The sequence below is a fragment of the Egretta garzetta genome, unplaced genomic scaffold, assembly GCF_000687185.1.
Source record: "Egretta garzetta isolate BGI_Z169 unplaced genomic scaffold, ASM68718v1 scaffold207, whole genome shotgun sequence".
Taxonomy (NCBI): Eukaryota; Metazoa; Chordata; class Aves; order Pelecaniformes; family Ardeidae; genus Egretta; species Egretta garzetta.
This window is the reverse complement of record NW_009260185.1, coordinates 1,424,212-1,434,382: the sequence shown is the minus strand read 5'-3', so window position 1 is coordinate 1,434,382 and position 10,171 is coordinate 1,424,212. Positions and strand designations below refer to the sequence as shown.

The following is a 10,171-nucleotide window of genomic DNA, read 5'->3' as shown; positions in this document are numbered from 1 at the left end:
CTGCACAAATCCGTGGTTTCATTTCATAAGCCTTGCTTACCCAAGTCCATGGGACATCCTGGGCGTAGTAATCGTTACGCCGTAGGCTCCCACCCATCGAGGGCCGCACCAGCTTTGCCGCTGCTGTTCCGCCTCGGTGCAGTGGCACTGCCTTGTGCAACCCCCAAGCACTGACATTTCGGAGAGCGCAAGAAATGGAGGGAGATTTCGAACTCCCAGAATTGCTTGCAAAAATAATCCCAGGATTTATGGCCCCAGTAAAGGCTGTTAATCCTGTTCTTAAAGCAGCTATAACTACACATCTTGGGTTTAAATGGTACAGACGTTTGGCGTAGTTATAGAGAAGTCGTATTTGGTGACTTGGGCATTTCATTTAAATAAGCTTCGTGCTAAAAGAATATCCCCTTCTCCCCTTTGCCAGTCTAAGTAATGTGCTTCAAAACTTACTCAAAACGAAAGTCACAGAGGTTTTTCTTTTTCAAGTGTATCACATTTTCTGGATAGTAAGACGATTAGAAGTTCAATTTTCCCCTAAACAATCTGGTTTAAAAATGAAAAAGTATGTTTAATATAAATTATACAATCTGTCAGTTGTGGAAAACGTGAAACGATATGTGAAATCGTCAGCTTTCAAGTTTTAGTTACAGCTTTCTCAACCCTCAATTCAGCAGCTTAGCTTGCAGTTGCAAACAAAACGCAATTTTAATTGAAACCAGAAAAAAGTCTGCACAAAGTCATAAGCAGATGCACCAAGTTTTCAATAAAGCTGGAACCAGTTCCAGGCTTTTTAGAAAGCTGGAGACCAGAGGACTGTCTCCTGGTTTCAAGTTCTGCAATAAACATTTCATAGAGTTTTAATGATAATTTCATTATAGCAGAATCCTAAGAAGTGGATTTTTTTTGTCTGTTGGCTGGAGTCACTACATCACAGATCAATAACGGAGTTTGTGCGCGTTCCTGTTGAAGGCAGCCATAGATGCCTTCCTAAACGGCTCATTTCTGGTTTCCAGTAGATGAAAAGATAGAAAATATATTGCTGTGTGTATTAAACCAGGTGTTTCATTACATTCGAGAGCAGAGAGGGTCGCTGAGGAAAGACTGGTGTGTAAAATAGGTGTCAGGGAACTCTACCAATAAGGCACTTTTCTGTCATCAAAATCAGCTGGGATCAAGGGGCTCACATTTTATCAAAGACAAAGGAACGGTAATCCGTGCTGACAAAAAGCAGTTATTTGATGGCTCGCTCTGTACGGAGCCTGGTTTTTCTGCGGCGTGCTCAAGGGGAGTTGCAGATTTCCGAATGTTTCGCTGCTTGCAAGGCCACTGATTATGCAAGTGGAGCAGACGCCTCTGGCTCTGCCACACTGCTGGGGAAAGTGGAGATTGCTCCTGATTTCCAGGTCTTGTATACCCTTAGGTTACCAGGGAAAACCAAACTTCATTATCACAGGCCAAATCTAACTGCGTTTGCAGCTGTTTGGCCATCCAGAGATGAACCAGCAGCCTCTCTCCAGCTGTTGGAGGACGCGTATTTTCGTCAAACATACCGTCATAGCCAGTACCTTTACTGGCAGTTTCATGGGCGAGGGCAAGGAGACCGCAAAGCGTGATCTACCCACCCAAGAAATTGCCACGGGCTTCAATTTGATCACATCAACGCTATAGTTGAATCTTTCAGTGCTGCTACATGGCCTGGACTTTCTCAGTGGGTAGAGATATCCCAACCCCTGGGGCTGTCAAGACAACATTTTTCATCAGCCTAAAATTAACTCTCCTCATTTAAATGCCACAGAGCTCAGTGATTATCTGCTGGCACAATGTCATGTGGACGCTGCCTGTATGTTAGCCATATCTGCGAGGCGCTCTCTGCAGCTCAGACGCAGACGTTGCTGAAGTGCTTTCACTTCTCGGTCCTTGTTTGCATGCACACTCTATGCAGGGTGACTTTCCCCCTTCTACTGGAGGCCCATAAAGCTGCGTGACACCCAGGACGCTCCTTCAGCTGGGTACAGAGAAAGAACGGATGGACTCGGAGGTATAGTGACAGGCTGACCTGAGTTAGGCTGGCAAGGAGGAGTTATGAAAATTTTAAGTTCTGTCATTCTAATTAAGCAATACATGTCTTCAGCTTAGGCTCAGCGTTTGGATAGTTATAAAATTTATTAGTCCCTTTGCATTAATTAGACCAGAGAACACTGTAACCTCCAAAAAGTCAATATTCCTCCAACTTGAAAAGGAATATTAGAAGGTAGGAGCATGGTCCTCCAATTATTTGTGCTTGTCTCCTTTAGAGGAGGACATGTCTGGGCTTGATTCACTTTGATTTTTATGCCAGAGGAGAGTAATGGGATTGTAATTTATCTGGATGCTCTCCAGGCATGTGAAAGCTCGTAGGCACTGGAAACGGAGGCGGGGGGGGAAGGACCTTGTGACTTAAAGATCTTGGATTCAATTGCCCCGTCTCTACCAGGCCAAGTCTGAGCACCAAGCTCACACCCTGTAACTTGGGGTCCCTTGCAAAGGCATTTCTGGTGACTGCAGAGGCACCTGAGGTGAAAAACCTGCCAACATCCACCACTGGAGGACAACTCGGCTCACGAAAAGAATGACTTGAGACGTCTCTCTCTGCCCTATAATGACAGAAGCAGTTTCTGTAACAGTTCTGCAAGATCCTTCTTGCAGAAAAGAACACTTATTTATATGCAAAATGCAAAACAAACCAACAAGACAACCCAAAACAGATGATGAATGCTTGAAAACTCCATTTAGTAATTTCACCCTTCCTTTGCTCTCCTATGAAAATCGTGATTAGTTTCAGGATATCTTATTTTGTGGCTACTTCTTTTTGTCCTGTATTTACAGCCAGGAAATTTTACCGTGTCCTCTGTAAAGGGGGATAAATTGAGGGGGGAAAAAGGCTGCTTTTTACAGGGACAGGATGAGGTAAGTGACTTCTAATCATTAAACCACTTTTTATCACACAGGCTCTAAGCCCGGAATATAGATCCCTATCCTTTCCTAAGAGTTTACTAAGACTTCATTTAGCGACTGACCTAATCAGGCTTCTGGACTGTCTCTTGTGGCTTATTTAATGTTGATGGGCTAAAGAGGTAACGAAAACCAGTGGGGACCAAGAGTGAGGTAACAGGCACCACTATCACTATGCCCAGCCGACAGCGATGCTGGACACCAGGGATACAGAATGAGGTTTGCAGGACAGCTACTGATAAATCAGCTTTTGGTTAATTGTCAGTAAATAGCAGCGGAAGGGTAAAGTCGGAAGAGAGGAGAGGCCTCTTCAAATTATCTGCCAGAAAGTCTTGTAGGATATGGAGACTGCGTCATCACGTGGAGTGATGGTTTACAGGGGAAAAAAAAAAAATTGGACTCTCCAAGGTTCTCTAATTGAATCAGCCAACTTCTTCATCATAACCCAGCTGACTCTGCACGCACATGGCAGGGGGGCTGAACCTCCACTGCTCTTCTACGCCCCAGCAGCCTCGCTTCATACGCCGTGTTCCATTCTGCACCAGGAGGGTAAGGGCCAGGGGTTTGGCTGACACCGCCTAGGCCTATTCCGTCAACAGGATGGCTCTGATTTTTTGTTTCCACTGTGGGAAGCAGAAAGGCAATGAAAGCAAAACCATATTCACTATGCAAACAGGTTTTCCACCTCCACTTTCTTCCCTTCCATTGCAGGTCAGATTTGGGCCAGCTCCTCTTGACAAGTGTCCCTTTCAGATAAGGCAAAAGAGAATGAATTCCTTAAAGTAATCTCTGACCAATTCATTAAGGAGGCACCGTGAGCGATGCTGCTGCTTTCAAGATGCCCACGAAGCAGCACTGGAAGTCAGAACACTCGTCATCTGTATTGATTTTGTGGTCATTGCACTCAGCAGCAATCACAACCAGATCGGCCCAGAAACTTGGGTTCCCTTTGGCATTTTTTAACCTCTCATGGAGTCGCAGTGCCTCAACCATACTAAAATATTGATCGGAAAGGCCCCTGGCAGTGGGCTTTCTGCCGCGGCTGGCTTCGTGGCTCAGTTCGTAGAATAGCTGTGGGTCCCTGGGGAGCTCTCACTAGAATAATACAATGTTTATTGTCTTTTTTTTTTTTTTGGCAAAATAAAACCACTGCATTTTAAGCTGGCTGGCAAGTTCCCTGGGTGCTGCTATTCTTCAATGTGTTAGTGTTTAACCTTTTGAAACTTCAAGTCAACTTGAAAACAAACCCAGGGTTTTAAACCACAACGTTTCACTTTGTAAATAAGACAAAACCAACTTGAAGTGTTTAGGAAACTCAAGTCAACTTGAAAACAAAAACATTGTTTTAAACCACAATGTTTCATTTTGTCAAAAAACCAATGACTTGAAGTGTTTCAGCTCCTCGGAATTTGTTCTACACTTTTCCTTTGAAACTATTTACCATCTTTGCCTTCCGCTGGATCAGAATTAAACTTAAATGTCAGTGAGAAGAGTTTGAGAGGAGACAATACATTACATTTGAAATATTTCAGTGGTTGGTTAAAGCTATTGGAAATGGTTATAAAATTGCTGTCCCAAATTTTCAGTGAAAAATATTCATGCTCTTAGTCAAGACATTACACTCCAATTTCTTTAGTCATTTCTACGTTGGCAATCGCCATTTTGACCTGCTTTCAAAATACCTTATGAAAAAGTAGAGCTGTCCCTTCCCCACCAGTGCAGGATGCATGCGCAGAATGAATTGCTGTTGTCCGTAAAGATGGAATAATTTTCCATTCATTTTTATTCCTGACAAGAACTGCGGAGTGGAGCCACCTCTGAGGCAGGACGCAGGACGCGCTTGCCTCTCGTGCACCATGAACAGAGCTATGTGTGCTGACCAGCTCCACCTCTGACTGCTGTGATGGTGGTCCCTAATTTTTCATAGGGGTTACTAAGGGAACAAATGCATCTTTAGTCTGCCCCGAATCTGACCAGGCTGTAACATGATTTAATAGAAGTCATGCTGTGAGTAAATTATACCGTTCCCGAAAGCAGATGGGGCTTGAACAATATGATAGGAAGGAAAGAACATAAAGAATTTGCTTGGAGCAAATTTTAAGGTATGGAGGTAGGGATTAATATCCCCCAAACTGCATTATCAATATTACAAAGTGTGAGGACAAAGCAGGAAAGCACAAACCCCGTGCTTCTGCAAGCCGCTCTCACTGTGGCAACGTGTCCCCCCCCCGGTTACCCTACGTCATTCAGAAAACCATCTCGGCCTCTGAATCAGATAACGGCATCGTCTGAGGCCCACTCTGCTCTAACTTCAGTGCAAACCGGCTCTTCTAGCTCCAATTTTGGAATTTCACAGCCTGTCTTCTGAGACCAGAATAATGCATTTCCACAGCTGTATGCTCCTTAATATCATTACACACTGGCCTCCACAATCCCTCTGGGAGAGCAGCCCATTTGTAAAGCAATATTATTCCCATGCCATGCTTTTAATTTTGAGGTTGTTATTGGTAATGACTTCCTCTCATCCATATCTAGCAGAGGCTGAGCTTTCATAAGAGGAAGGCAGTGCAGTAGCTGTTCAAAGAGAATTTGATAGTGTCACTGCGCGCTGAGGAAAGAGGCTTTAGACAAACAAGAAACTGCATTCCGTGCTCAGATTAGGAGGCTCTAGTATCTAGTAAATGTTTCGGCTACAAAATAAGCTTCCATTACAAATCTTTGCCTTTGATAGTCTTTTCCACCCACCCCTTCTTTTGCCACATCTCTACAATACTCTGCTGGGAAAGAATATTAGCCTCGCAATGCCAGATGAATTCCACTTCTCCAGTACAGTAATCCAACCTAGGGAGGGTGCAATCTCCACATAACCTCCCATTAGCCCTGGTTGGAAAAGTCAGCCATTGCTATTCACCGAACGACTAAAGGAAGATACCAGGAAACTGAATTAGCTCTCTAGAGAGCTGTCTTTAAGAGCCAAGGTCTGGGATGCAGGAATTTGGGAGACTATTTCCCCTTACATCTGGCTAACAAGGACAAATCTCAAGAAGGGGAAAGTATTAATAGTAAGCAAGGGCCAGAATCTGTGAGACAGCACGCTGATACCACTGAGTACTCCTATCAAGTACGGCCAGAGCCTGCCAGCTCCTCCTGAAAGCCCAGAATAAACAAATTAGTTGCAAGTGGTAACGTGAGCCCATGGTGCCATGTCTTTTAGGTGAGACCCTGGAGTAAAAGCATCCTCCTCCCTAGCCAGGCCCCTGGAGGATGCACCGTGCCCCACCAGTGGAAAGGAGCCTGGAAGCCTTTGTGGCCATCCGTTCGCTCGGCTTGAGAGGCACGCTGCCACCTCCCTTGGGAAAGCTGAGGCACACAACTCTTCCAGATTTATTATAGACGGACGCCGACTTTTTTCATCGCCTGCCACAAATGCACCCAATAGGAGGAAATTGAGAATCAGCTGAGTGTATCTGCTGATCTACCCATTACACAGCACTGTTTTAAGCTGTTAAACAGCTGCTGGGTTACAGGAGTCACAAAAGTGGTTTCTGTATTTTTCCTCTTTGAGCTCCTTTTGAAAATGTATGTCCTGTATCACGTGCAAGTCATTCAGATTCAGCTCACGCTGTTTTATGGGATATAGTAATACTTGGGCACTTCCTTCATAGCCTCCATTAAAAAGCAACACTACAGCGATACCTAAAATAGCACAGTTACAGCCAATTTTTAATACAGAGGAGAAATGGAAAAAGATTTGCGCCCTGAATGTTGATCGCAGGAAACAGGACCATAAAAGGCCTTGTGAATTCCTTTAGTTCATTCCTTTTTTCCAATGGATCAGTTCTAAGTGATCATGGACAGCTTCTCCACTAACCCCTATGAGCTAAAGGATGCATCTTTTAATTCCACTTATCTCAGACCACAATATCCCACCTGAATCAGTCACTACAGAAGGACAAATCCCAACGTGTTCTCAGTCCAGGTGACACTGACAGCAAAATCTTGATGCCAAACTGCACTCCATTTTCCCTCTTCCCCCCTCAAAATTGTGACTGATTTTTGACAAGTCCTTACCTGTTGCTTCCACCATTCCTTCCAGGATGACCACAATTTCAAACTCCTCCTTCTCCAGTTGGGTGCGGGACATCTCCCAGAAGGGGCTTTTCTCATTGATTTCATGTGAGATGATAAGAGGTGACACCAGGAACAATCTGTCGTCTCCAGTGTCAAATCCCACGTTGATGTCCGTTTGGTTCAAGGGGATAAACTCTCCTTCTTTGGTCTGTTTGGACTTAATCAGTTTGGCTCTAATGGAAGCCTCAACAATGTGGGAATTGCGGAGGTCTCCAACCCGGAACATGAGACAGAGCTTCTCATCCCTCATGGAAATCACTGCGTTGTTAGAAAACATGAGGGTTTCAGCCCTCTTCTTTGGTTGGCTGATCTTGACAAACATGCATCCCACCATGAACGCATTGACAATGGAGCCCAGAATAGCCTGGATCAGGAGCAGCACGATGCCCTCTGGGCACTTCTCTGTTATGACCCTATAGCCATACCCAATTGTTGTCTCAGTCTCGATAGAAAACAGAAATGCAGAAACAAATCCACTGAGGTTTTCAACACAGGGGATCCAGTTATCATCTTCAAGATGGTCCAGGTCTCCCCGGATATAGGCAATGAGCCACCAGATGAACCCAAAAAACAACCAAGTGATGGTATAGACCATAGTGAAGACAAGAAGATTAAAACGCCACTTGAGGTCCACCAGCGTAGTGAAGAGGTCACTAAGGTATCGATAGGTTTCTTGGACGTTTCCATGGTGCACATTGCACTTGCCGCTTTTCTCCATATAACGCTGACGTGGCTTCTTACCTTCTGCTGATATGAGGCGGGTTCGGTCGGTGGCAATGGGGACATCGTCCCGAGCCTGTTTGGGAATCTTCTTAGGCTCTCTGGATGTAACTCCGATATCCATGTCCTGGTTCATGAAGATCCTAGAATCTCCGGCCATGGCTGGGCTGCAGGAGAACAAAGAAATACAAGTTTAAGATAGGAGGGAAAATGCTGAGACAAAAGCCATTTTGTTTTACTGCCTGAACCATTGCAACAATCCAGGACAGCAAACACTGCAAACATTAATGCTACGCTGACAAACTTTGCCCCATGCTGGTACAGAGCTGGATACAGGCTGATTCTACATCAGGAAAGCTTTTTGCTAGGGCCATGTCTTTCCTCCTAGTATTGTTTTGGGAAACACTTTGAAAGGCTTCAGCACTTCTCTCAAAACAGCCACTTGCTAAATATAATGCTGCAGTGAACTGGATGTTAAATACTGGTTCATAATACGCAGGCTTTTCAAACACGGACCAGCTGGCAGTCGCTTTGCTTAATGCACTACTGGAACGTCAGAAAATACGGTGATGGGCACGACGTGGGGGTCATGAAATGGGCAAACCTTGTTACAGCTTTTGGGGTTTGGGGTTTTTTTTTGGTCCTCAGACTTTTTTTTTTATACCCAAAATTTGCTTGAGATCACGAGTAGGAGCAACGTAAAGATACATCAACATATATTTTCAAGAGGGACTGGAGTTTTTTGATGTCTCAGGTTTTGGGTGCATACCAAGAGAAACCTTAGAAATCAATAGGAAACACTGAGCACCACTGTCTACCTGCATCTCACATAAGTCTAAATTATGCATGAAGGTTTCCCTTACAGTCAGCAAAGAAAGGCACCTCCAGGGATAATTCAGATTTCAGGAGTGCTGAATCACCTTCTGGAAGTACCCACCCCCTCCACCAATCATTCTGGGAGCCTGGGCTCCAAATGTGAGACAGGCATTTCATTTAGCATCTGGAATTACAGGTCTGAAGGTGTGATGAATCCAGGCCTACTGTTAATCAGATATATCAGAACCCATCCCTTTACTTTATCTGACATTAGACAAAAACACCAGACACCTTTAGATACGTAACAGACTCCTAAAAAGCCCAGTCGACATGCAAAACTATGCTTAACAAGATACAAAAAAATAATACAAAATGATGGCTGCAATGATTTTTGCAGGTTATAATGAAACATCCTGTTTACCGAGATGATTAGATACTCCTTTAGAAAAAAAACCACACATGCTCTATTGAAAAATGAGAGTCTTGACTCCGAATGCAGGGCACAGACAAAATCTCTGTGAAAGACTACCTAAGAAGCCTTAGGGATATCAAAGATAGAGTAGCAATATTCTCTATGGCGTACATTCTCTGCATTGTCCTCTGCAAATCCTATTAAAAACTAACTAAATCTATTACTGCTCCCTCTATCTTTAATCTTCTTATGCGTCTGTGAATGAGAAAAGGTATAGAGATACAATTAAGAGTATCTTGGGAAAGACAATTTTAAGATGGGGCAAAGGAGCTTCATCTTTTTGGTATTAAAAAGCACAAAGGGTGGGCGGGGAGGAAGCAGAGGCAGGATGAATAAATGAAGCAACAAATTTCCACTTCCATTCTGCTGTAGCCAAGTCTGGTTAACAGCAAAGAATTACTCTTAGCCCTTGTATAAGTCACCATCAATCATTACTCCAATGAAGCAGCCAGAGCCTGTTGCTGGAACCATACCCGCTGGCTCTGTTCACGAGGGAGCCCAGCCATCTGTCCCCAGCACGGTCCCAAAGCTTCTTCGTGCTGGCAAGTTTGCCTGGTTTGAAGGGTTTGGGCCAGGGCTGAGCCAGTGCAGCCACAGGAAGGGGTAAATAATAGGGATTTCATGCCACTGGGATGCTCAGGTAGGAGGGATCAGGTTTGCTACCTGTGCTGCATATGGTCCTGGACGTGGGACGGATAACCCCAGCGCTGTGCTGTTCCCTTCCTCCAACAGCAACATCAAGGATCTTGGCAGAATATTAATCCCTACCTCTATTTCCTTCACGTCTGCAGGTAGGACTCCCGAGAGGTGGGATATTTAGCTGTCTCTTCAGCCATTTTCTACTACTTGTTGCAAATTCAAATCTCCTGGACCACTGGTCTGGCTCTCTGCTGCCTTACGGCGCGTGTCTATTTACGCGCGTGCAAAGCATCTGCTGGATGCTGTCACGATATAAGGGCACATACTGACTGTCACGTCACAACATGTAAAGCATATGCCAAGGGCAAGCCAGAACAATCCCACACTCTTTTTTTAATCTCTTTA

At 44.5% G+C, this 10,171-nt stretch overlaps 1 protein-coding gene across 4 annotated transcripts in view; it reads right to left on the bottom strand.

Annotated features, from left to right (window-relative positions):
* Nucleotides 1–10,171, bottom strand: part of KCNJ5 (potassium inwardly rectifying channel subfamily J member 5) — a 64,444-nt gene that overhangs the window by 3,806 nt on the left and 50,467 nt on the right. For all 4 annotated transcript variants that reach the window (XM_035897457.1, XM_035897458.1, XM_035897460.1 and 1 more), the window contains one exon: nt 7,060–8,006. In XM_035897457.1, the coding sequence (XP_035753350.1) occupies nt 7,060–7,999 (940 nt within the window). In that variant the 5' untranslated portion in view covers nt 8,000–8,006. The remainder of the gene's footprint in view (nt 1–7,059; nt 8,007–10,171) is intronic.